This window comes from Zosterops lateralis (genome assembly GCF_965231275.1).
Source record: "Zosterops lateralis genome assembly, chromosome: 19".
In the NCBI taxonomy this organism is placed as follows: Eukaryota; Metazoa; Chordata; class Aves; order Passeriformes; family Zosteropidae; genus Zosterops; species Zosterops lateralis.
The window spans coordinates 7,561,422-7,588,720 of NC_139779.1; the positions used below are offsets into that span (position 1 = coordinate 7,561,422).

The 27,299-nt window shown below is 44.7% G+C and overlaps 1 protein-coding gene across 2 annotated transcripts in view; it reads left to right on the forward strand.

The window, feature by feature from the left end:
- Window positions 1–1,404: 1,404 nt before the first annotated feature.
- The window catches only part of BAZ1B (bromodomain adjacent to zinc finger domain 1B), a 43,977-nt gene continuing 18,082 nt past the window's right edge, over window positions 1,405–27,299 (forward strand). For both annotated transcript variants that reach the window (XR_014591389.1, XM_083875057.1), the window contains exons 1-10: window positions 1,405–1,542; window positions 7,760–7,876; window positions 9,924–10,068; window positions 10,892–11,090; window positions 14,547–14,668; window positions 15,465–15,662; window positions 16,807–18,502; window positions 19,851–19,989; window positions 20,465–20,592; window positions 21,864–21,975. Coding sequence is in view for 1 of the 2 variants with exons in the window: in XM_083875057.1 (XP_083731183.1) it covers window positions 1,430–1,542; window positions 7,760–7,876; window positions 9,924–10,068; window positions 10,892–11,090; window positions 14,547–14,668; window positions 15,465–15,662; window positions 16,807–18,502; window positions 19,851–19,989; window positions 20,465–20,592; window positions 21,864–21,975 (2,969 nt within the window). In the remaining variant the exon portion in view is untranslated. The remainder of the gene's footprint in view (window positions 1,543–7,759; window positions 7,877–9,923; window positions 10,069–10,891; window positions 11,091–14,546; window positions 14,669–15,464; window positions 15,663–16,806; window positions 18,503–19,850; window positions 19,990–20,464; window positions 20,593–21,863; window positions 21,976–27,299) is intronic.

Consider the following 27,299-nt stretch of genomic DNA (forward strand, 5'->3'; position numbering starts at 1 on the left):
CCGTTAATTCTGTTGCTCCAGAGCAGAACTGGTCCCAATTCATTCATTCCCTTGGGCCAAATCACACAGCATAAACAGCCCTCCACATGAACGGGTAATCTTAGTGTCAATCTGCCTGACAGAGGGCATGGTTACACAGTGTATTGGGGAAAAACATTCTTCCCTGTGAGAATGGTGAGGCCCGGGCACAGGTTGCCCAGAGAAGCTTGCCCCATCCCTTTAAGTGTCCAAGGCAAGGCTGAATGGGACTTGGAGCAACTTGGTCTAGTAGTAGGGATCCCTGCCCATGGCAAGGGTTGGAACAAGATGATCTTTAAGGTCTCCTCCAACCCAAATCATTCTGGGATTCTATCATTCTAAGCAGTTTTCCAGGGCTGCTGCTTCTCATCCTGAAGCAGCCAGAACAGGGCTGTATAATGCAGACCGAGTCCTCATTGGCATGAACTACACAAACTCAGGATCTCTAGAATAAATTTGCACTTTAAACACAAATCAGCTTTCCCAGTCCCAGAAGTGGTATGATACCACCACTTCTGCTTCGACTGCTTTATACAGGCAGTGCTCGAGCTGCTGCCTCTCCAATCCCCGGTAAGCGCTCATGCCACAAAAACTCCCTACTAACATTTCCTGTGAAGAAAAAATAAAACCATAAACGCACAAAATCCAACCCACAACTCTCGAATTTTTGTCTTTCCTCCATTCTCAGGAGCAGCATACACGAGGTGGCCCGGCCTCCCTCCCCACTGCCACTACAGCCCCCAGGCCGTGACTCCCGCCTTCTCTTCCCCCTCACCCGCCCCGGAGGCCGGCCCTCCGGAGCCGCCGGTCCGCTTCCCCGCAGAGCGGAGGGACTCGGAGCCGAGAGGACGCAGAGAAGCCCCACCGGCGGGCCCGGCCCGTGCCTTCCTCAGAGGGCGGCTGCGCCCGCCACACAAACCCCCGCAGCCCCACAATGCCCCGCGCCAAGCGCGGAGGACAAAGCCCGGCGCGCGGGCTCGCCTCGGTACCCGGATAGGCGCGAGGAGGGGCGGTGGCCGGAACGCGCTCTGATTGGCGGCCGCGGAACTGGAGGGGGCGGAGCGCGCTGTGATTGGCCGTGGCGCGGCAGGGGGGAAGGGCGGATAACGGGGGGCCACAAAATGGAGCCGCGCACTGCGCCGCCACTTACATAACGCGACCTCTCACCTCGCCGCGCCGGCGGGGCGGGGCAAGGCGGCGCGATCGACCGGCCGCGCGGCCAATCCGCAGCTGGCGGAGCGGGCGCCCCGCCAATAGACTGTCGGCGCCTCGGCGCGGGGGGTGGGCCCTGCGGGGCGGGACGGCGGGGTCGGGGCGCGCGCGCGGGGTCGGTCCCGCCGCCTGCCGTGAGGGGGAGCGGAATCTCCCGCCATTTTTCAACCGTCCCGCCCGGGCCCCGCCGGGTCTCACCATGGCGCCGCTACTCGGCCGCAAGCCGTTCCCACTGGCTAAGCCATTGCCGCCGGGGGAGCCGGGCGAGCGGTTCGTCATCCCCCACACCCAGGAGGCCTTCCGGACCCGCGAGTATCCGCTGCACCGGGGGCGCGGGGGGGATGGGGCGGGTCCCGGGGCGGTGGAGCCGAACAAAGCGGTGGTGGGGCCGAGCGGGGAGCGGGACCGTGAGGGGAGCGCGGCGGGCGCTGCCCCGGGCTCGGCGGGGTCGTTGTTCCCTGAGGAGTCCCGGAGCCTGTTCCAGGCGTGGGGGGGAGGGAAGCGGGACAGCGGCTCCACGGGGCTGGAGCGGGCGAGGAGCGGAGCTAACGGGGACTGTCAGAGCGGGCTGTGAGAGCAGTTCACGCACTTCTGGAGCGAGTGCGGACGTTGGGGTCCCGCGGGCCACTAAGCACACTGACACCAGAGGCTTCCGTAGTCCTTAATTTTTCGAGCATTAAACAGCAGCAGGAGCTCTCCTTGCGTACATCCCAGGCTTTCGTTCTGAGCGTGTCCCTTCCTGGGCTGCTTTTGCATAAAAACCAATTTATTTTAATTTTTTTTTTCCTTGCGTGTGACAGCTCTTGATCGCACGAAGTGGCCGTGGGCCAGGCAGGTGACTGACAGAGCTGCGCGTCAGCAGAGCCGCTGTCGGGGTCCGCGGCGGGGCTGGAGGGGCAGGATCTCGGCGCTGTAACGGGCAGACTTGCTTCTTCACGAGGCTGGGTCGGTGTTTGTGTTATAAACATCAGGATCTGAGTTGAAAAGTAAGGAAGTGCTGTAAGTGAGAGGAAATGCATGGATCTAGGAAGGAGGTGTTGGCAGTGTAGAAGACAAAGGGGCTCCAGGACTTCCACAGCCCCTGTGTTGAAGAGTGTCTTATTTCTGCAATGAGAAGAACAGGCAGAGGAAGCCCCTAGGAAGGATTAGGTGGCTTTTGAAAAGGAAATGCATTTCTTGAGTGCAGGTAGGCATCGTTAATGCACTCAGCCCAGTATAACAAGATTAGGTGGAGTGTTGGAGACTTGGTTTTTAATTGTGTTTCAGATTAAAACATTCAGTCCGTGACACCAGTCTCCTCTTTTGGTGTGTGCAAACTGAAAGTAGCTCTGTCATCCACCTGGCCGGGCAGTTCTTTCTCTTTCCCTGTGAGGAGCGATCAAAAAGACAAGAGTTTAAGCCTAAATTACTACTTTTATAAAAGAAAATGTGGCTTTAAGGGTCATCTGCCTTGTCAGAATAGCATTGGGGAGTTCTGGGGCTCCTTCTGAGAGCACCATTTTGTTGGATGTCTCTTGTGGATCTTGTGAGTAGGTGGAGGACATGTTTCTACAAACACTTGAGTGGTATTAAAATGAAGAGGGGGAAAAGATAATTTCTCATCCTGAGAGGGGAAAGTGTTAGCTGTAGGATCACAAGAAAAAAAGAAACCAAGGCAAGCACTGAGGTTCTAGAGAGATGGTCTTTTCTTGGAGGAAGTACTTCATGGGGTGCTGTGGGAGGCAGCCTAGCATGTTCTAGAAAGTTCATCTTGGCAGACATCATGAGGCTAAAAAGAGAAACCAAGCAATGCTAGGTTTCTGCTTTGCGTTGTTGACTGTGTATAATGTATGCTAGGCCAAAAGTGGAACAGAAAATTGCAAATGAACCAGTGAGCTGGAGGGAGATGTTACCCAAGGAAGACTTGGAGGTTTTTTTGGTCACTTCTATTTAACCTAAATAGTGTTGAGGAGGAGTGGCTCTGAAAGATAGGAAGGGCCTACTGAGAGTGTGCCAGCAGGTACCTAGGTCTGCATCCAGTGTCCCTTATGCCAAAACCTGACAGCATTATTTTATATCTTGGAAAATTATTGATCAGCTCTTCTCCTAAAGACTGTAAGTTTTTGTACTGCACAGTTACAGTGAGGCATTTGAAAGATATCAAAAATTCTTCAAGCTTTTTTTCGTTGTTATGATTTGCAGCTGCTGCAGATTGGGCTGCATAATAAATGGAGACTGTGGTGGTGCACATGAGGAGACACATCTGCCCCTTGGGTGTGTGTTATGGAAGTGTTTGGCAGCAGTGGGAGTGGAATAAACTGGTCAGCAGAGCTCAGGTGTTTATTTGGGCTTCTTTTTCCTTTGTGGCTTTACGTGGCTTCCTTTGACTGCCAAATCCTGCAAAAACCTTCTAAGAGAAGTCCTGCTGTGTAGAGCCCTTTGCAACCTGGCAAAGCCTTGTGCCCTGCTAATCATGTGGGTGTGGGGATTGCAGATCATGGGGCAGCAATGCACAGACTCATCCTTGCAGGAGCTCAGTGGGGTCTGTTCTGAGCTACCTGAGAAGTGTCAGGAAAATACTTTGCATGTGTGGGGTCCTGTCACCAGTGCAGTGGGTGCTGAGCATTTGCAGTCTCTCAAATACACAGTATGTGCTGTGGTGAACAGTCAGCTCAGCTGCGGGAATGTGGGTCTGCTGCAGCATGGTTTGGAAAACTGCTGCTGGATCAGGAAAGATGCTGGGTTCAGATGCCAGCCTGGGCTGCTCCAGCCAAAGCTTTCCCTCACCTTCCAGTGCATGGTTTTGGGAAGCTGTATTGTCTCATCTCTGAATAAAAGCCTGCTGTCTTTCTCTAGTTAAAACTTGTGTATCAACATAGGGAAGAAGAGGGTTTGGACTGCATTTGGCAGGGTAAAGGCTGCTGGTCACATCCTCACATGTGATACTGGCCAGGTAAACTGCCTGGAAGGTGGCAGCACCAGGGCACTGTTGTGTCTTCTCCAATTGCAGGAGAACTTCACCACACATCCAGAGAGTAGCACCTTATAAATGTACCCGCCGTTCTGGGAAGTTTACCTTCTTGGCTAATATAAGTGCAAACAATTCAGATAGAGTGAAACTTTTTTGGAGCTGATGTTAGTGGTCTCGCAGAAATTACTAACTGAGGAAGAAGTAAACTTTTTATTGTCTCAGCAGTTGTTTTGTGCAGTGGTAAGCTTGGTTACTTTTAAACATCTTTCTTTAAAAGGGTCCCTTTTTTCTGCTGTAATTTCGTTTGTACTTTAATTTTGCTAACTTACAGCATTGGGTGATCTGCAGAGGGATGCAAACAGATGTGATGTATTAACAGCTACACAGTGAGTAGTCAGTAGTTTCATTTAATATACATGTTAATTATAGCTTTTTGGGCAGTGTTCACAAGTAGCTTGTGTCCAGGGTTTTTTTATTTATTCCTGTGTTGGGAATTTCTAGCAGTGGAGGCTCCAGCTGTGTAGAGAGATGGGTTGGTTATGGCATACCAGGGACATGATGACTTGCAGTCCTGGATCAGACCTCCTGAACAATCTGAAATTTCTTGGGTTTGTTTCCAGCCCGATTGGAGAAGACAAACAGCATCTATGTAGTGGAAAGTTTGACTTATAGTAAACTTTGCAGAAGCATCCTCCTGCATTTTGGCTTTGTGCTGGCCCAGGAATTCAAAGCAGGACCTGACTTGGAGGTCTTGGTAGAGCACAAAGGCAAGGTCAGCACTGTGGGACAAGTCTGGAGCCCTGGGTAAGGAGTGTGCCCACGTTCAGTGTTAGATAAGCTGACAAGCTGGAGATGGAATTAAATTGCATGGAAAAAGCAGATCTGAGGTGAACAGGGAATGGCCATATCTGTCACTTCTAAATTCCAGACTAGTCTGGGAAATGTGAGTCCTGATATGGTGAGGTTAAGCCTATTCTCATAGGAAAGAGGAAAGCATTCATAGGGAAAAGTCTCTTGGATCTCCCTACTGATATGGGAAATGATGTAAGGGGGGAAAAAAGTGTCATTGAGTTATTCCACAGATGCAGAGAAAGAGGCCAAGGGGAGAATGCAGAGGGATTGCTGGATGAAGCTGAAGATGACCCGGTCTCCTGCATTTAAGCTCCTGTCTGCTTCGAGAATTGGGTTTGATTTTAATGCTGTTCTTTGTGGGAAAGGCACAGGAATAAAGAGTACTACAGGTGCAACTTAGTCATTATTAGTGATTAATTGAATTACTGAATCGTAGACTCTCAGAATGATTTGGGTTGGAAGAGATCTTAAAGCTCATCTTGTTTCACTGCCTGCTGTGGGCAGTGGCACCTATCACTAGACCAGGTTGCTTCAAGACCTGTCCTGCCTAGCCCCAGGGATGAGGCAGCCACAGCTTCTCTGGGCAACCTGTGCCAGTCCCAAGTTGCTGTAAATTCAAAGAGGATTCCTGGTTTCTTGTTTGATTTTATTTTTTTTTTTCTCTCCTAGCTCAGCATCACTACAACAGGCATCACAGTGACACTCCTGGCCTGGTTGGTGAGGCTTTGCAGATGAGCTCCCTGTGAGCTATGATTTTTCTTTGCCTCTGCTCCACCACAGTGATCACACTTCCTGCCCCTGAACCCTAATAGAACCTCTAGTTTCTATGAAAAATTAAGCATCTTTTAAACCCCAGGGAGGGTAAGAATGGGCCAGAGGGCTCGAATGAGGCGGGGTGGTGACTTGTCAGGTCTGCTCTTCTGCTGAGGAGCAGGAGACTCCACAAGCAGGACAAGCTGGGAGACCATGGGTTTTCTGCTGGATTTTGCAGTGTGCTTTAGGAAAAGGGAATACTGTGGCAGACTCTTGTGGAGTTGACTCTGTTACTGGTTAATATCCTTGCATAGTGCTGCTTGCTGTGTCTGCACATTACCCGTACATCAACACCCATAATGCAGCTGCTGTACCTTGTTATGCTTTACCTTGGGGTTGTGAGGAAACGTCTAAGGAAATTTGCTTTGCTGGAGTTGTAATTCCTAATAGGAGTCTTAAAAAAGGAAAAAAAAAAGGTTGGTCGCACTAAAATCTTCTTGAATGACGAAACGTGTGAGACACACTGAGCACTTTGCTGTGGCTGGTGTCTCTGCCTGTGCAGGAGTGTAGAGCAGTCTGCTGCTCCCAGAAGACTGCGCGAACTGGTGGTGGTGCGGCAGTGGGCTGAGCTGCGGCTGCACCCAGTGTGCCTTATGCTTCATGCTGCCTTTGCCACTGGAGAGCATGTGCAGGAGAAGCAAAAGATGCTTTGCTTGCTTCTCTTAGAATTTCTCCTCTTAACTTCCCATTAGAAGGCATGTTGCAACTTGATCACAGGGCGATTGGTGTGGATTTACACCACACTGATAATTGTACCTATGTATCTTCTGTCCATAGCGAATATGAAGTAGCTGCTCTCTGTTTATCCTGACCATTAATTACCACTCAGGTGGAGCAGAGAGAGCAGCCAAAGAAGCTCACTGTAGAGTGACTAATGCTCTCTGCACCCTGGTGACTTACCCAGGCACCCTTTAATCATGTAATTCCATCTGGAATAGCATAACCTTGAGGCAGGTTGTGACACAGGAGTGTTGGCATCTGAAGGGAGCCCACAAGAAAGACAGAGAGGGACTTTTTACAAGACCATTAAGTGACAGGACAAGTGGGAATGGTTTCAAATTAGATAAAGTTTGAATTCAATATTAGGAAGAAGTTCTTTGCTGTGTGGACGGTGAGCCCCTGGCACAGGTTGTCTAGAGAAGGCCAGGTTGGACAGGGCTTGGAGCAACCTAGTTTAGTCCCTGCCCATGACAGGGGGCGTGGAACAAGATGGACTTTTCTGTCCCTTCTGACCCAAACTGTTCTGAGATTCCATGAAGCAGGTGATGTAGTAAGTGAGAAAGATCCTCATGTTGGAATGTAAAAGGCTGCTCTTGTTGGAAACCAAAGCAAAAAGTGACCTTTCTAGGGATTTCAGTTTCAAGTGTTTTTTTTGGTTTGGTTTTTTTTTGTTTGTTTGTTTGTTTTTCCCCCAAAAAGATCGGGGGTGATGGGTAGCCTGGTAATTTGCATCTGGATTTTTTAACACCACTCTAAGGCATTGGTAGTAGCAGTGCCACAACAGTTATTGTCAGGGATTTAGCAGCAATCTATGCTGTACTTCCTGCATGTGTCTGCGACATTGATTGTGCTGTTTTCCAATGTATCAGCTCAGAAAAGCTGAAAAGTAAGCTAGCAATACTGTGAAACCTTCAGCCATCTGTGTTCTCCTTGTGCAGTGCAGCTGACCTATTGGTGGTCTGGAATCTTCTGAGCCAGGATGAGCAGGACAGGCATTTTGGCCTCAGAAACCACTGACACATTGGATTTAGTGCAGCATCCTCATCCCAGTCACAGGGTCAGACTGTACTGAGACTCTCCTTAGCCTTTGTACGCTCCCGTTATAAGAGTTTAATTAAATTTCATTGGTTTGTGCTATGGTGGTTGTGCTTTCTACTGCATAAATCCTGTTTTCCTGAGCTGCCATTCGTACAGAGAGTATGAAGCACGTTTAGAGCGATACAGCGAGCGGATCTGGACGTGCAAGAGCACAGGAAGCAGCCAGCTGACGCACAAAGAGGCTTGGGAGGAGGAGCAGGAGGTTGCTGAGCTGTAAGTACCAGTGGAGACGTGGGTTTGTGCCTATCTTTAGGTGTTGGAGCATAAGAGTGGGCTTGGGAAGGTGTGTGGCTAGTTTGTGAGATGAGGTAAGAAGCTATAAGGAGATCTGGGGATTCTGGAGCTGAAAGCAAATTAAGTCCAAAATTTACACCATCACTAATGCAGTTGGGTAATTTACTTATTTAGTGCTGTATCTTGGTACAACTTGAACCAAAATAGTTCAGCATATAGCTCTTGGCATATTTTAAACCCCCTGGAGTATTTGGAATATTTTAAAGGGAAAATTAACAAATCTTGAACAATGTAACATCAAAATAGAATAAATAGAGTCTGTTGAAATGTTTGAGATCAGCTAGCTCCACACCTGTAATTATTTTCTCCAGATCTGCATTAGAGTTGTTGCACTAAATAAAAAAAATGTAGCGAGATTTTGGGGAGTCTGCTCTACTTGAAACAACAAGAGTCCTTGCTCTGTGCAGATTGTGTTCGTCTAGGCTGCTGTGGCCCTGACCTCTTCCTCTAGCCCACAGAAATCTTTGGATGAGGTTCAGCATAGCCCTTGTCATAGAAGTGAATTTTCTGTAAAGGTGCAAGTCCTTGCCTCAACCAACACATACAATTTACTGTGTGATTACCAAATTGTAGGAATTACGCCATACAAGTGTAGTATTTCTCCATTCTGTCAGCTGATGACTTGGACTTTTGTGACATTTTTCCCCTGTGTCTAAACTGTGGAGAGTGTCAGTGGTACCACCGAAGAGGTGGAATTTTCTGCTGGCTCTCTTCATGTTTCTGATCCATTGGCAGAGTTCACAGCCTTCTCCTAAGGAGAAATTCACCATCATTTGTGGTTAATCGCAACCTTAAAGTCAACGAGTAAGAAACCCATTTGCTAATAGTCCTAATTTCTTTGAGGGGTGCTGCATTACTGCCTTCAGGCTTTGCTCTGTGGTGTTCTTGTTTGAGAGGGCAGGAGCAGTGCAGAGGCAGCTTCATGAACTTAAAATCCTGAGTCAAAACCTGGTGGTCTACTGCTACTTTCTTTTGATTATCTGTGTTGGATTGGTTGACCACTTCTGGAAACATTAAGAAATGTCAAAGAAATAAAAATGTGAGATTTCTCAAAATTCTCAATAACAAATTGAATGAAATGAGGTGAAAAGCTTCCCAGGCAGTATGTCTGCTTTAATACCTGACACTAAGCTGCATAAAAAAGTTCATTTAGACAGGTTGCTAAAGGTATAAATTTGCTTATGGCAGTTGTAACACAGGACATATAACTGAGGGTTCTCAGCCACGGATCCTGGAGTCTGGGGAGCTGAAAGTGCTTTGAAGAAATGCAGTATTTTGTTCCTCCTTATGGCAACTTGAAGCAGACTTTACTTTTTAGCCAGGAGGCTTTATACAGCATATTCCTTAGTGTCCCTCTCAGCTACCTGAGGTCAGCTCATAGAAGGGAAAGAAGGGAAGTAAATTTATCACAGTCCTTTCTTTTCTTGGAATGGAAAAATTCGAAGATCATGATGTGGTGAAACACACAAGATATTTTTCTCTGGCAAGATAACTTGATTGTGTAGACCTGCCCCTGTCATTACTGCACTGGCAGTCTGTTGGGGGAGAAGGAAATGCTAAATCTTCATCAGAATCATGGTGTTATTGGAAAAAATCATTTTAAAGTATCAAGCCCCAGGATAATTGCATCATCTTGATCTATATTTAATATCTAATAGAGAAGCAGTAATAACCATCATGAATGAGTTCACACTCAGTGGTGCTCTTCACGAGTGTTCACAGTATTCCTTCTGGGAAGGACCAGGATAATTGGGATTTTCAGGCCAGCTAATGCCTGGGGGAGTGCTGGGAGAAGGGAAGAGAGCAAAAAGCCCTTGGATGTTTGCATGCTAATGGGGCATCTGTCTCAAACATTGTCCTGGCTGTTAACAGGAATTTCTGGGACTGCGAAATGAGAGGATACTTTGCATTTGGGCTTTTATTCCCATAATAATGAGTAATGAAAACTTCTTCTGTGCTTGCTCAGCTTAAAGGAGGAGTTCCCTATCTGGTATGAGAAACTGGTCCTGGAAATAGTCCATCACAACACCGTGTCATTGGAAAAGCTGGTGGATGCAGCTTGGTTGGAGATCATGACCAAATTCGCAGTGGGAGAAGAATGTGACTTTGAGGTGAGGATATGTTTTCCATTTTATCCTATGCTTCTGCGTAGGGCTAATTCCAGATAGCTAAAGGCAGGACATGGGAAGAATATGTTAGCTACTCAAGTTATTAGAAGGATATGAAAATTTATTCTCTATAGAATCTCAGTGGCAGCACCTGCTTTTGGATGGAAAATGGTTCTCTAAGCCATATTTCTGGTGGAAGGTGTTCCTGTCCATGGCAGAGATTTGGAACTGGATGATCTGTAAGAGCCCTCCAACTCAAACTGTTCCAGAATCCTGGAATAATAGCAAGAGGAAAATGACTGATAGATGTGTGTGCATGGGAAACAGACAAAATTGTTACATTGCTTAAATATATAAGGATCTGTGATTTATATATAAATACATGATTTAATTAGAAGAAATTAAAAATTATGATCTGTCATAATCTTTTCACCTGACACATTGCCAGAAGGAGCAGTATTCTGAAACAAGTGGAGCTTGAAGTCAAAGCTTAAAAATCTTTAAGAAGACTCTAAAGATTTGAAAATTCCCTCCAAAACTGGTAATGTTCATGAAAACTCAAACTTTTTGAAAATGTGGAGGAGTTAGTGTTGTGCGTGAGCAATGTTTAGGACATAGTCTCTGAAGTGGGGTTGCTGAGAACGCACTTGCCCCTTGTACACATACTGTGTCTTTAGGCTGAAGAAGCAGCATTGGAAAATGTTGCAGGTTGGGAGTTTAGCTTTTAGGTCACCTTAGCTGGTGTTTTTCCCCTTCCTCATAGTGTTAAACCTGATCAGCTCATCTGTCTTGTTCTAGTTCAGTCTTCACCAATATTTCTATGCAGGTTGGTAAGGAGAAAATGTTGCCTGTAAAAGTTGTGAAAATACATCCCCTGGAGAAAGCTGATGAAGAGGCCTCAGAAAAGAAGTCTGATGGAGCCTGTGATTCTCCATCCAGTGACAAGGAGAACTCCAGCCAGGTAGCCCAGGACAACCAGAAGGAAGCTATGCTGAAGGAGGATGACAACAGGAGGGATAGTATGAGTAAGTAGAGAGACAGGATGGCAGTAGGTAGCACCTGGTGTTGGAGTTTGTGTACGTCTCGGGGTTGGGCTGTGAATGTTTAAACAGTGTTATGGGGTGAAAATCCAGGAGTTGTCCTTGTTAGTGGTGGATTTGTGAGGCATCAGTGCTGTTGGCTTTCAGCTGTTCTTTCCTGATTTAAAGCAGAAAATGTGCTGTCATTCTAAGGTGTAATACCAAAAGCGGTGCATGAAATGTATAAACTTCTAAAGTGTAACAAATGTATTTTAAAAAAATGAGGGGAACAGCAAAGGTTTGTTCAGAATTATAAAGTTCTGGTTTGATGTTCATTCTCAGAGGAAACCTCCCTAGTTCTAAGGTGTGTTCTTTTTGGAGTCAAAGACAATCTCTATTGTTAATTAATTAACATTAATTAATTGCTCTAATTAGCAATCTCTAATGCTCTTTGTCCCTGGTTGTTCAAGTGGAGTTTTTTCATTTCTAGTTTATTCTCTTTCCAATTTTCATATGTTGAGACAAAATAATTTTTTTTCCCCTAAGAGTTCAAAATAAAGCATCCTTTGAAACCTTGTTCCTCTTTCATATGCTTTTCCTTGATGCAGAGCTAGGTAACGATGTCCAAAGTTTTAACTCTGAGGAAGTACTGTTGAAAGAGAAAAAGAAAACAAACAAAAAACCTCAAACACATTAGGTTTGTCTTGTGCAACTTCTTAAAATGGAATTATAAGATTCTTTAAAACAGATTACAGAAAGTGTTTTCAAACAAACCAACCCCAATCCCACAACATAGTTCTAACCTGGAGAGCTTTATTTTAAAGTCTCATAAATAAATAAACTGTTGGCATTTGTAAATAGTGGCTCCAGCATATGGGAAAGTGTGTGTAATCTCCTCTGATGTGCGGAAGAGGAAACTGAAAATAGCCCAGCCACCAAATAGCAAAGTCAAGAGTGGAAAATAAGTTATACCAAGGTCTAGTCCTGAGCTTAAAAATGATCAATTCTTTCTGATGAGTACTGTTTTGAGCTTTTCTGATTTTACTTCAGTACTCTGTATAATCAGGAAGCAAAAAAAAAAAAAGTATTTCAGAAACAATCTGGCCTTATACACATCATTTGAAAACAGGGTGGTGCTTGGAGAGGCGCTAATGATGCTTTATTTATTTAGATGTGTATTTTTTAATTGAGTGGTGGTTCTCTCGAGATGCCCTGTAAGAGGCATGGGAAGTAGCTTTTACTTCAAAAATGCTCAGTGATCAAATTTACAGCAGCAATTTTGGATTTGGGTGTTTAAAAAAGATTTACCATGATCATTTGTGCATTGGTGTGATATTCCAGCAGCTGTGTGCATTGCCAGTGCAGCACTTCAGGATTGGATAGTGGTGGAATGAGGGTTCAGTCCCTTATTTCAGTCCCTGATTCAGTTGGTTCTGGCCTGTGTGCAGTCACCTCTGTAAGCTGGGACTGTCCTCCCCTTTCTGGAAAAGATTAACCTTAACATTTTCCAACTCAAGATGCTGGCAGAGTCAACCTAAGCAGTAAACACACATTCTTTTAATTCTTCTCCTTGTACATATACCGTTATTAAAAGGATATTTTATTGCTAATGCTTTTATATTCTGGGTTATAATAGAACATAGGTTCATAGTAACATCATTGAAACAAATTATTCCAGAGTGTTTTAATGTAATTATGTAGCATTTCTTAACAGTTATACCACGGGCTACAGAAGTAGGAAATGCTGAGTTGCATCCACAGAGGCGAGGGGGTTCTCAGCCACTGACCTGGAGTTTTCTCTCTAATTTAAAGTGTTCACATGTGGCCATGTGATGTGAGTTGAAGTCACTACAGTAGAGTGATTAATTGGAAGCAGTAACAAGCTCTGTATAATTGTGATGTAAGAGCTGTGTGTGCCTCTGTGTGCAAGAGGGGGCAGAGCAAACCTTGGCAGTTCTATTAATACTTGTGTCAAACTTGCTGAGTTTGTTGGAGGAGAAATGGGGCAGAGAAAGATAGTTTCAGTCTTTCTGCTTAGGCGTCTACTCTCCTTCAGAAGCTAAAAATAAGGCTTTATACTGGTTTTGTTGCATCATTTGTGCAGTTTGAAGTGACTTTATATATTTAGTTGCTTAAGGAATGAACTCTGGGGAATCTGCAGGAGCAAGGAAAGGCTAGATTGTCCTGAAAATTGATGGTGAATTGCTCAGGGCAGTTTCTGTAGCTTGAGCTGGACTTGGAACCTGTACTGCTCTGGAAAATCTGACACATAGTGAATACAGGAGACAATGCAATATAGATGCTTTAGAAACACAGAATCGGCTGTTTCGGAAGGGGCCTTAAAGATCCTTTCATTCCAACCCCCTTGCTGTGGACAGGGACACCTTTCAAGTAGACCATTTTCCTAAGAACTCCATCCACCTGGCTTTGAACTCTTCCAGGGATAAATGTGTATTTTATTACAAGAGAATGCAACAACAAATGAAGTTGGCTCTTTTAAATGAACTTTAGCATGGAATGGATAGTAATTTCTTATTCCTCACCCAGATATCCAGGTGCCGTTTGACGGAATCCTGTATATAGAAATATATGGAATTCCATATTTGTGAATCTAGAAAGTAAATCATAAAAGAGGTCACTTGGGTTTATACTGTGTTAGGTATAATGCTGCTGGAGCTTCAGTGCTCTATTATGTAATTCTAAGATCTATATTTAAGTTTTATTTAGGTTTAACATCAATTCATGTTCTCTATTTACTTAGTAGACAATTGCTCTCATCCCTCATGCTTCCTCATGCATTTGTTTTCTTTGAATGCTAGGAAGAAGTTCTTCCCCTTGTAAGAGTGTTGAGGCCCTGTCACAGGTTGCCCATAGTAGATGTGGCTGCCCTATCCTTGGAAGCATCCAATGCCATGTTGGGCAGGGCTTGGGAGCATGCTAGTCTAGTGAAGGGGGTGGAATGAGATGAGTTTAAGGTCCCTTCCAACTTTGGACTATTCTGTGATTCTATGGTAGCCACAAAAATAAAAACATTTGGGAATTACTTTCTTCTTAAGACAAAACCAAGTCAGTGATTCCTGCTATGTAAGGATTTCAAAGAAGGCATGGCAGAGGCAGACAGGGCTGTTGGCAGGAGTTGCTTAAGCAGGTTTACTTGGTTGGGTTATATTTCCCCTTCCTAAATCTTACAGACATTTTCTGTGTTTGCATAGGTGGTTACAGCTTACTGTCTGCAGAGATGAGTTTAAATGAAGGTGGTCCTATGTACTCCTTCAAGATAGGTGTTACCTCCTTAGTTCAGAGCTGGTCTGGGCCTCCATTCCCAGCCTGTGTCTTCAGGCTTTTTCTAAAACCCAGATAATGAGAACTAGGGTGCCCCATCCAGTGGTGGTCTGGATTTTTTAACTTTTTTTTTTTTTTTAAACTGTAATAATAAGACTGTGTCTCACTTTCTTTTATCAGATGATAGAGCACGTAGGTCTCCTCGAAAGCTTCCCACTTCATTGAAGAAGGAAGAAAGGAAGTGGGTTCCACCTAAATTCCTGCCACACAAATATGATGTCAAACTGAAGAATGAAGATAAGGTGAGTTGTCTGCTTGAGGCCTTTCTATTATAATATGACTATGCAAGTTTAATTAATCACCGCCAGTGATTATACAGCACAATTAAATACTTTCTGCCAGAGTCATGGCATTGGAAGCAGGATAGCTGTCTGTGAGGCTGATCTGCCTGGCTGTTTCTATCTGTAATTAGGTTTTGTGCATGGAAACACTTGGTACCACACACACAGAGTCACAGAGCTTTATTGTGGTTGCTGTTAAGTGCCTCATCTCTGGTCAGGCAGTTAATGAGACCAGTGAAATCATGAGTGGGAGTTGCTGCTGTTGTCCTGACTGAGCTGCTCTGGGTTGGAGGTGGCAGTACTTTGGTAAGCTCTGGGTAGCTGCAGCACTGCTCTCTGCTTTTTGTCTGCTCTTTGATAATTTGACAAGCAAGGCAGTGCTGGCCTCAAAGAGCACCATGTGCAGAGGTGCTTCTCTGGTCTCAGGAAAAAAATCTAACATGAATATGTAAAAGTTTTAAAGTCAGTAGCAAGCACAAGCTGGAGGGAAGTCAGAGATAAAACAGTGGGATTTGGCAAAAAAATCTGCATCATAAACTCATGGTTTTTAGTGTTTTGACTATCTCATTCTACCAATCTCTGTGTGTCTCAGTTCTGCAAATTCTGTTTGGTTTGAGTCTTTCCAAGAAAGCTTTGAATGACTGAAGAGTTTTTGGACATGAAGCACTACAATGATCTTGGTTCCTTATAGCCATATGATCTGTATCAATAATGTGGTTAGAAGTTAATCATTAACAGTGTGTCTGTTATGTCCAAGATCATCAGCAACGTTCCAGCAGATAGCTTAGTTCGTACAGAGCGTCCTCCAAACAAGGAGATCCTGAGGTACTTCATCCGTCACAATGCGCTACGTGCTGGCACATGTGAGAATGCCCCATGGGTTGTGGAGGATGAGTTAGTCAAGAAATACTCTCTCCCCAGTAAATTCAGTGACTTCTTGCTTGACCCACATAAGGTAAGAATTCCTAAAAGTGCCTGCTTTGCATTCCCATGCATTCCTTGGGTCTTGGCAGAGACCTCAGTGTGCTGTTTGGATTTTAGAATCACAAAATCATTAGGGTTGGAAAAACCCCCTAGGATCATCAAGCCTAACTGTTACCCAGTACCACCAAGGCCACCACTAAACAATGTCCCCAAGTGCCAATGCCGCATACCTGTTAAATCCAGAAAGGAGCAGAGCAGGAAAACCTACTCTTTTAAAGGTTGACCTTTTGAGAGGTGACATGGCTTGAACATCTGAAACAGTGGTCTGCTTTGAAAATTTGTGATGCAACTGCCTTTTAGTTTTTCCAAAAGTTTGCATTACTTGTCTACAAGTAAAGACCTGATTTCCTGGTGTAAGAGAAATGAGAGAGCTACAGTCTTTATGTGGTGGTGTCAGGTATTGGGCCCAAGACCTGGATACATGTGACTTCATGAGGCCTGGTTCATGTACAGGGCTACATGGAGTGATGGCAGATACTACAGATTTAGTACTGAATATATCTATAGCTTGAATGGGTTCTTCCAGCCCTTTCTGCTAACCAGGCAGATATAATATTAACCAACTAAATGCCATACTGTGAAACGTACTGTTCTAAAATCCATCTTTTGATGTAGAAAGCACTGTTTTGTTCATTCAGTAAACTCACTTTTTCATAGACTCTGTCAAGTGTTGTTTTAAAACTAGAAGATTAATATTTGTTCAGGACAAGGGAGAATGACTTCAAACTCACACAGAGTAGGCTTAAATTGAATATTGGGGAAAAAATTCTTCCCTGTGGGGGTAGTGAGGCCCTGGCACAGGTTACCAAGAGACGCTGTGGCTGCCTCATCCCTGAAAGTGTCCAAGTCCAGGTTTGACAGGGCTTGGAGCAACCTGATCTAGTTGTAGGTCCCCTGTGGCAGGGATTGAAGCAAGATGATCTTTAAAGTCCCTTTCAACCCAGGCCATTCTCTGACTGATTATGATTGCAGAAGCCTGTTACCCTTAATGCAATGAGCAATTTCATTAGAAAAAACATTAAAACATGGACAAAAATAATTGACAGAAAAAAGATCTAGATAACATTTATTTACCTTTCAATACTAATACAACATCATTCTTTCTTTTATTTTAGTATATGGCTCTCAATCCCTCAACCAAGAGGAAGAGCTCTCGGTCACCTGACAGAAAGCTTCCTAAGAAATCCAAAGCAGATGGATCTTCACTGGGACAGCCACTGAGTCCAACCCTGTGGTGCCATGTGCATTTGGAAAAATCTATAATTGGCTCTCCACTGAAGGTGAAAAACTCTAAGAACTCAAAATGTCCTAAAGAGGGGCTGGAAGAGGTGATGAAAATGGTGTCACCTGCTAAACTTGGTTCTAACTTTCACATTCCAAAGACAAGCCGACTAGGAAAGGGCAACAACAAATCCTTGGACAAAAAGCAAAGAGGCAAAAGGGTTCTGAATGGGCAGAAGTCATCAGGGAAGACAAAGTCTCCCAGGAAAGGTTTGAAGACCCCCAAGATGAAAATGAAACAAATGACATTGCTGGACATGGCTAAAGGTACCACTAAGGTGTCCAGAGCTCCCAGGAATTCTGGAGGGACCCCTGGATCTTCCAGGAAACCCCAGAAACACCTGCCTCCTGCAGCACTCCATCTCATTGCCTATTACAAAGAAAACAAAGACCGGGAAGACAAAAAAAGTGCTCTTTCCTGCATTATCTCCAAAACAGCTCGGTTGCTCTCCAATGAGGACCGTGCCCGTCTCCCTGAGGATTTGCGGGGTTTGGTGCAGAAACGCTACGAGCTCCTGGAGCATAGGAAGAGATGGGCCACTATGACTGAGGAACAGCGAAAGGAGTACATGAAGAAGAAAAGAGAAAAGCTGAAAGAGAAACTAAAGGAAAGAGCAAAGGAGCGGAAAGAGAAGGAGATGAAGGAAAAACTGGAAAAACAGAGGAGATTTGAGGACCAAGATCTGAAAGGGAAGGCATTGCCTACTTTTAAACTGGTTGATACTCCAGAGGGACTTCCTAACACACTTTTTGGGGATGTGGCCATGGTGGTGGAGTTCCTGAGCTGTTACTCGGGGTTATTGATGCCAGATGCTCAGTATCCCATCACAGCAGTGTCCCTGATGGAAGCCCTTTGTGCAGAAAAGGGAGGCTTCCTGTACTTGAACAGGGTACTGGTCATCCTCTTGCAGACCCTGCTGCAGGATGAAATTGCTGAGGATTATGCTGAGCTGGGAATGAAACTTTCTGAAATCCCACTTACTCTGCATTCCGCTTCCGAGTTGGTTCGCCTGTGCCTGCGCAAGTCAGATGTGCAAGAGGAAAGCGAGGTCTCAGATAATGTAGATGAAAGTAAGGATTCAGCAGCTTTTGAGGATAATGAGGTACAGGATGAATTTTTGGAGAAACTGGAGACATCGGAGTTCTTTGAGCTAACTCCTGAAGAGAAATTGCGGATCCTTGGAGCGCTGTGTCACCGGATCCTAATGACGTACTCGGTGCAGGACCATGTGGAGGCCAAGCAGCAGGCCTCAGCTGAGCTGTGGAAAGAGCGCCTGGCTGTCCTGAAGGAGGAGAATGACAAGAAGAGGGCAGAGAAACAGAAGCGAAAAGAAATGGTGGCCAAAACCAAGGAGAATGGAAAAGAAGAGCATATGATGGGAAGAAATGAAAAGAAAAAACACGAAATCATGAAAATAGAGCACCGGGTGGAGATCGAAGCAGATGATATGATCAGTGCTGTGAAGAGCAGGCGCCTTCTTGCCATCCAAGCCAAGAAAGAGAGGGAGCAACAAGAAATACAAATGAGAGGTAAGAAAATATACCTAGCAAGTAGAGTGTTTTGTGTGTTGTGGAATAATTTCATGGCAAAAATGACAGCCTGTTTTCAGAAGCATTGTCTGGTTTTAAGGGATTTGCTCACTGGAGATTTATAATTCATCTGCTGTGGTTCCTATGGCGGCTTAAACATTGTAAATTTAAGAAAAAACTAGTTTTTTATCTGTGATATCTTTTGTTCAGTACCGTTCTAATTATGGCAGGCCCAGAGGTTGGACAACACAGTATCTTTTTTAGGAACAGAAAACAACTGAAAATTTGTCTTGCATCCAAACATCCTCAGGTTCTTGGGTACAGAGAAGATATTTCCTGCCTAAAAGCAGTTCCTCCTGCTGCTGCTGGCCCTGCTGCTGTTCCTATGGTCAGGTTGTTGTCAGCAGCCCTTCTCCCAGATCAGGATTTGGGCAACAAATCACAGTTCACTATTTCTTGCTTTAAAGAACTAGTTATGGAGCTGCAAGTATAAACTGTCCACTTAAACCTCTAAATCATGAATTGCAACACCAGACTTGGTCTCTGTGTAAGTAGTGCTGTTTGAGGAGTGTGAATGTAAAGAGAGAACACTTTGGAATTACTGTTCAGGGGTTTTATTGGTTGTAAATGTGGCTATAGGGCAGATAGAAGTGGACAGTGTAGCTCACCTAGGTAGTTATTTCCCTTCTGAAACAAGTGAGGGATAAGCATCCCCTAGCTTTTGCACCTTAGCTGGAATGTGAGAGTATCTGTTTTGGGAGACCAGAAATCACAGAATGGCTTGGCTTGGAAGGGACCTTAAAATTGATCATGTTCCACCCCTGCTTTGGGGGCAATGACACCTTCCACTAGACCGGCGTGTTCCAAGTCCCATCCATCCTGGCTTGGCACAGGTTGCCCAGAGAAGCTGTGGCTGCCCCATCCCTGGAATTGTCCAAGGCCAGGCTGGACAGGGCTTGGAGCAACCTGGTCTAGTGGAAGGTGTCCCTGACCACAACAGGGGCTGGAACAAGATGATCTTTAAGGTCTCTTCTAATCTAAACCATTCCATGATTCTGTGATATGATGGGTTTTATCCAAGGTTTCTTCAGCCCAGTCCATCCTTACACCTTGACTTGTTCTTATATATACATATATTTTTTATTATTATTATTACTATTTTTAATTTTTTTTTTTTTAGAATGGCAGGCAGAAAGTAAACTGAAGAGTGTATGGTTGTAAAGAATTTTAACTAAAATCCCCAATAAAACTGCTTTTTTTATTCCCATGATGTAGTAAAATAAAAGACAATATTGATGTCTGCATACAATAAAGGAGAGCTAATGCTGGTCTTTGCTGATTCTAACAGTGAGGATGGAGAAAGAAGCAGAAGAAGAAAGAATCCGGAGGCATAAAGCTGCTGCTGAGAAAACTTTCCAGGATGGAATTGCCAAAGCCAAACTGGTGATGCGCAGGACCCCAATTGGCACTGACAGGAATCATAACAGGTGGGAAAAGAAATGACCGTGAGCTTCCATCTCTGCCCCGAGAGAGGGGCTGTGTCAGGTAACATCCCCCAGGAAGGGATTGATAGGGAGAGTATATGGAATTGTGGAGGAGAGAGAAGAGGAAAGTGTGTGTATATGTGGAGTGTAGTGACTGGTTATGTGCCCGGCTTTTTGAAGCCTTCCCATGGAGGTCAGGACTAGTGGAGGTTCAAGTGCTGGCATTGGGTGCTCAGAAATCTCATTACCATATTTTCTTGGTTTTTTTCATTATTCGTTGCACAGGCATACTCTTGGAATGGATTCTAAGCAAAGCTTTCCCTGTTTCTCAGCTGTGCTAGCATAAAGATATGCATTGCATTCAGCTTTTAATGAGTTGAGCACACAGATGCTTCTCCCTTCAATCCAAATAAAAGTGTGTGTGTGTTTAACTAGCCAGAAAAGAAGACAGGTACCTATTAACACACATTTCTTACAGGTACTGGCTGTTTTCGGATGAAGTTCCTGGTTTGTTTATTGAGAAAGGCTGGGCACATGACAGTATAGACTACAGATTTACCCTTGCCCACCAGAAAAAGGAAGATCTGAAGAACTACAGCCCTGGAGGTATGGTCTCTTGAGGGTATTTCCTCTGCTCTATCTGACTGTTTAAATGGAGTCATGAGTGTTGAAGAACTATCTAGTCCAAGTATTTTCACAGGGATCCTCTGATTTAAGCCTCCTTTTAATTCTACAAACCTGCACACAGGAGGTGCTGGTGATATTTCCTTTCTGCTGCTGCAGGTCTGGAGACTTGCCTGCAGTGTCCTACCTAAGGACCATGGGATACGGTCTCCTTTCCTACAGACAGCAAGGTTGATGTTGGTTGGTATCATCTCTGACCCTGCTGAGTTGCAGCATGTCAGACCCTTGCACAATTATCCAGTTGTGCAGTAGAGTGAGGATGTCCATCACAGTGCTGATACTCCACTGGTGCCAAGACTCCCAGATAACAAGCAAGGCAGTCTGTTAGATATGCATGGCTTTGCTGATTGAGGTTGTTTTGGCAAACATTCCTCTTGCGCTTCCTCTCAGCCTGCTCTTCACCTTTGCTGAACATGCAGGTAAAGTGCAAGGGACTTGCTGAACTTCTAGTTCAGGTCCTGGAGGCTTGCAAGGTTGAACAGGCACAAAAATCCATCTGTACAGAAGTAAACTTAACAGTTCTGTGTGGAAGTAGTTCTTGGGACAGAAGACTCTGCAATAATCTGACTCAGCTGAGTTTCAGTTGTGATCATTTCTTGCTTTTGGAACATCAAATTCTGTCCCTGAGTCCATCTACAGCAGTCCTGCATGGGAGAGCTTAGGGAGTTAGATCCAAGCCCTCACCTGATAGGATTGTCTTAGACAAGGGACAAACTAGACACCTGTAGAGGAATGGAACAGGGGAAACCTGCAGTGAGACCCTTCATCCAGGTGTAACTTTACAGTCACCTGTATCTTGGAGACTGATTGAGCTGGAGGTGCATCATTCTAAGCTCCTCTGTTGGGTATATTTTCTTACAAGAACTGTTTCAAATACTGACCAGCTCTCTTTTCTGATCAGCTCCTTGCTTCCAGCTGTTTTCATCTCTCAGCTGCTGCTGCAGCCAGTGGGCAGGATTTCAGCATGTTCATTTGGAAACTTAACAGTCAAAGGCCTGAATGAGCAAAGATTTAAATTCATTTCAGAGTGTTGTCTGAGATGCTCAGAAATAAAAATTCATGCTGCTTATACCTCCTTTGTTTTTCAAAGTGCTTTGTCAGTATACAGCTAAAAAGTGAAACTAGTTTTATGTATTTGGAATAGTAAGAATGCTGCTCAGGAATCTACCTGAGCCTGTGCTTTTCTTTTGCAGAGAAGCGGAAGAGCACAGGCAGTGACGGCCGAGGGAACAAGCTGCACCGCTCCATGCCCACCATAGACCTGCCTGCTGAGACCACCACTCCCAAGCAGGGCCAGAACTTATGGTAACACACACTTTCGTGGCTGCAAAGTATTCAAAGTGGAGAGGTCAAGGAGTCTAGACAGATTTCTTCTGCTAAACCCTGCTACCTGTTCCTCTTTTAGTGCTGCGCAGTTGGGTTGGTTCAGCTGCTCCCCAGGCCTCGGTTGCTGATACTGTTACCACCCTGCTAACAGGGCAGCTAGTCCAAGAGCCAGTGGAACCATCATTCAATGTCATCAATCATACAAAGCCAGTATAAATGAAGCTATTAAAATGCTTCTTTGATGTATTGCTTTTCAAATATTTTATTCTTCCATGTTGACAGCCTGTTATCCCTTTAATGCTTCCCAGTGCCAAGCAGGGTCTTCTGAGTGAATCAAATCTACCTTTGAGCATGTTTGATTGTAACCTGCTCCAGTAATTGGCCCCATCAGTGTCCTTAAAGAAATTCTCCTGTGTCGGATGTTGCTCTGTCTAGTAAGGAGTGCTCATCAGTGTCCCCATGCCAGAAAACCCTGGCTAAGCTTTACCTGTTAACTGCTGTGGAGCACTGTGTATTTTTCAGATAACCCTGAGGATAACTGTCACAAAGTATGTGGTGTCTGTCCTGCAGAGTTCCACTGCTGACACATTGAGTGGGGTTGCTTGATCTTTGATAAATAGAGTTCAACTCATCTCCAAAGAATAGTTGCCGGTCAGAACTACTTTACTAAACATGTACCTGCTCCCCCACCAGGAACTGTAAAAGAGGCTGAAATTGTGGGTGTCTTGATTTATCTGAATCATCAGCACTATGTGCTGACTCTTGGTATTGCTCTGTCACAGCAGCAGGTCATAGGATATCACAGAATTCCTGTGCTTTCATTCACTGCTCCCTCCTGCCATGACAAATCCCCACTGTTACCAGTCTGGGCCTTTGCACATCTTGCCAAAATTTAGGCAATTGGGCTTTCCTAGAGAATGGATCCTGCACAGGGAGTGTAATCCACAGGAAAATCCTCTGATTTTCATAACTGCCTCCTCTAACAATGGATCTTTATTGAGCAGAGATGGCAAAGTGTGTTCTAGGAGGACCGATTCCGTAAGGAAAACGGTAGCTTGAAATTAGAGAGCATATTGCTAACACTTGAGGGCGGCATAGAGCCAAAATGGATGAGTTAATTAACACAGAATTCCTTCAACTTGGACTCCAGGCTGAACTTGAAAAAGCACAGTATTTGATGTGCTCATTCAGGTTGGCAACTCCCAATAACATTCAGAAGGGCGATCAGTGTGATGACAGAGACAGGAGTGCTGTATGGAGTAACCAGTCACAGCCTGGGAGGAGCAGCTCTTGCAACCAGGTCCTGGACACACTCAGTGTTGAATTATATTCTGTCACTAAGAGCTGCTTTGTATGGAGTGACCATAATGGACAGTATTCTCCTTTTATAAAAGAAAGCAACAAAAAGAATTAAGAAGCTTCTTTATAAAAAAGCTTAAAGTGGCAGCCAGAAGCCCAAAACAGTTCCAAAAAGACTTGCCTTAGAGTTTCCATACTAAATGGTCAGAGTAAGTGCTGCCTCTTACCTTTGGAAAAAAGAAAGGCTAAGGAACTTGGAAACAAAACTGTAGCAGCAATAACAAAACATTTTGAGTTCACATCAGGATAAGGAAGCTGTTAAAAGCAAGAAAACCTACTTAAAACCTATGATGAATCTCAGTGAAAGAAATAAAATGATAAAGTGAAGTACAGACTAAGGGCAAAACAATTTTCTTTTCCCCTTGGGGAACAATCCTACTTCACAAAATCTGTTGTTACAGGGTCTGCCTTCAGAGAAGAGGGAAGCTCTTTGCATGAGAGAATAATTGGCTAAGAAATGCTAAGTTAATTATGGAAATAAACTAAACTTGTATGTTCAGCAGGGAGATGGAGAGTAATGCTGGAAGAAACTGGGGAAGTCTCCTAAAGAGGTTTTCTTTGATAGAGGAAAAAGGGATCAGGAAATAAAACTAGCAAATGGCTGTTTTGAAATAGAGGGGAAAGTGCTGCAGCTGAGGTACACAACTGGCTGCTACCAACTGCTGTGGATCTGTGAATTGCACCTGTTCAAAGCACCAGTGGACAAATTGCTGAAAGAGGAGTTCATTGAGGAGTAGGAAGCACAAAGGTAATTGTCCTGGCACAGAGAGGAGTCCTCAAACCAGCCGATGCTGGAGTCTGGAGGGGTAGGTTGAAGAACTGTGACTGCATACCTGCTCTACCTTTTTTCCATTCAGTCATCAGACACTGAGCTGCATGGAGGTTTTTTTGGCCTGGCTGTTATGCTACAGTGTCCTTAATTTCTGTCTTTTGTTGTCCCTGCTAGGAAGGACTTTTAAGTGCTGATAGTGACAGTACTTGCTGTTTTTTTATAAGGATCTTGTGCCTATGTGCACTGTTCTGCCAGGGGAGAGGTAGCAGTGCAGGTGGAAGAGCTGAGCCAACTGTGGGCCTTGAGCAGGGGCACAGAGGCAGCTTCTCAAAGGACACATAACCCCTTCTAGTTGAATGCTGTGCTGGCTGCCTCTCCCTGACTGATAGGGCACCCAAAGCCATGCCTGCAGCTAAGCAATAAGGTCTCTCAGCTGAAGGTTTTTCCTTAAAGAACTGGAATTCCTTAGTGTCTGTCTGCTAAGTACCTGTCTGACACCTGCCACCACTTGCATATAAGCATCTACAGAAAGCCAAGTGACAGACTGGGAGCTGTTACTTCAGGGGATAGCCAGGAACTAGAACTTCCCTCTGAGGAAATCCATATTCCTATTTCTGTATTTTCTTTTGGGGCTGTTACCATTGATCTCAAGGACTGCTCTGAGCATAAATGGTTGTGGAAGCATCTCCTCCTTGGCTGCTTTTTGCACATTGTCTTTGGACACCATGAGGAGCCCCAAGGCCACACTGCCGTCCTTGGATATCTGTGTGTCCTGTTGTTTGGATACAAGGACTTGTTCAGCTATTGCTCATAATTTTGGTATGTGCATAGAAAGTTTGATTTCTTTGTGTTCTGCTTCAAGTTCTGCTGTTTGTCTCTTTTCCTTAGTGGTATGTGGGACATGGGATTGAGTAGCCTCACGGTGCATATAGAACATCTTTAGCTTTACGCTTTTATACTTTAGAGTGATGAGACTTTGAAATTAAGCACCAAATTAACTCTGAATAGTATTATTTCTCAGTCCTGCCTCTTTTCCCCTTGAGAATGGGAGCTGGTAGGACACTGATAAAGGGAGAAATAGATTTATATTTCTTTCAAGAGTTAGACAAACAATATCTTGTGGAAGTGGTTCTGCTGTCAATACTTTGTCCCCAAAAAGAAGAGGGTCTAGTGTTCTGTCCTGAAAGTGCAGCATCATAAACACTTGGTTACTTCTGTCTTCTCCAGACAGATGGACCATTCCCTCTCTTCACCTTGTGCTGCATTTGCACAGATGTTGATCCTTATTAAAAAATCTCTTTGTTCTGGGCACATAGGCACTGAAGAAGTCTCTGTCCATACCGTAGTGCTTGTGAGCTGTGTACTTCCTGATCTTTCCTGCGAGAACCATGGGGCAATCAACGCCTTGGCACAGGCTATTAGCAGATGCATTAGCTATTGGTGCAGGAGATTTCTTGCTCATCCTGGTCAGAAAGGAATTGAATTTTGGAAACAGTGGCATCTCTGCAGAGTAACTGCCGTTGTTCTTCATCTGTTAGGAATTCAGCATGGTATGGCGGGTCCCCTCAGCAGACAATTTGAGTTAACCGTGAGTGGGTGCTGACAGACTCCATTCTCACGCGTATTCTCTACTGATGGAGTTTCCCCTGTTTCCACCAACCCTCCAGAGCAGGTACTGGTCCTGGGCTCCTCTAGATGTTGTCCTCTCAATTTCATTGTTCCTTAGTCTTAAGTTTTAGAGCTTTCTGTGTCCTTTGCTTGAGAACAGGTAGGAATATTCAGCCTGAGTGAATACTGGGAGCTCCTTTTGATTTGATGCTTGTGCCTTTTGTCCGTTCTGTTCTGGTTGCTGACTAATCTGTTGGCTTGTGCTGCTAGAAATGTCAGGAGAGATTCTAGGCTTTCTCTAGGAATGCAGGAAGCCCTTACACAAGTCAGGATTTCCCCCTTGTAGATCAGTTTGAATACCCCCACCTGGTCTTGACTTTCCAAAAGGGATCTTTCCCATCCCTCTGGAGCGTGTGATTAACCTGTGCCAGGCCACATGAAGGGCACCTACTGCGTTACCATCCCTCTCTGCAAGACTCGCTTTTGCCTTCCCCATTTAAAATGCCAGCCCTGTCTTTCTTACGATGTCCATGCTCCCAGCCTGGAGATTGTTGAGCTCCATCCAGTTGGATGTGCAGGTAGTTCCTACAGGTAGGGAGTGCCTGGAGCTAGTTTGGGAAGCAGGAGCTGTGGTTGCATAGTGCAGCAAGAGGTCACTAATCAAATTAACATGATGTCTCTGACGTGTTTGTATTTGGCAGATCAGACTTAGGTTCAGGCTTAAGTGGATCAGTTCCCTGACCGAGAAATCCCAGTTCTTACTCTCAGGGTGAATGGGAAAGATTTAAGTATTGTTGCAGGTGTTCTTCCTTCCCTGTCCCATGTCCTTTTCAGCAGGAACAAAGTTGTACCAGGGTTTAACTCTGGCTTTCTTAAAAAGGTGGGAGCTGCATTCTGCAGCTGCCCAGCAGTCTGTGTTGTCTTCCCCCAAAATACTGGAGAATAGAAACCCTACATGACGACTGTTTCCAGTGCCCTTTCCTTTTTGCAGTGTGACAAAACAGTGCAGTGAGTTCCTCCCTTTGATTTGTCTCCATGGGAGAAAGCAGGAAAAGCTCAGGCATGGTCATCTTGGATATTTTTCTAGCTGGATTCCATGGTGTATCACCAGCAACGTCAGATTTTTTTTTTATCACGACCTGGGCAACCCATGTCAAGGTGTCTGGGAAATACTCATGTGCTGGATATCTGTAGGGCAGATGGTTTGGAGTGTGATTTGCACCATTCCCAGGTGGTGACAGATTCTAATGGGTGGAGGATATCAGAAGCTGCTCTGTCCTGTTTCACAAGGAGAGATGCAGAGAGTAGTGGTGCCCAGAGGTTTTGATCTCACAGTGCAGAGTGAAGATGCTCCACAGGGTCAGATGTATTGAAGCATATGATGAGCTAAAAAACATCCTTCTTCTGTTATTGAACCATCAGTCCTATGTTCTGTTAGAGTAATAAATTTCCTAGCTGAATGTAAATTGTGAGTCCATTGCCCTAGTAGGACCATACTAGAATTATGAATTATTTTCAGATATGGTATTTAATAAGTATTTCAGTCAGAAAAATAAGCATTGTG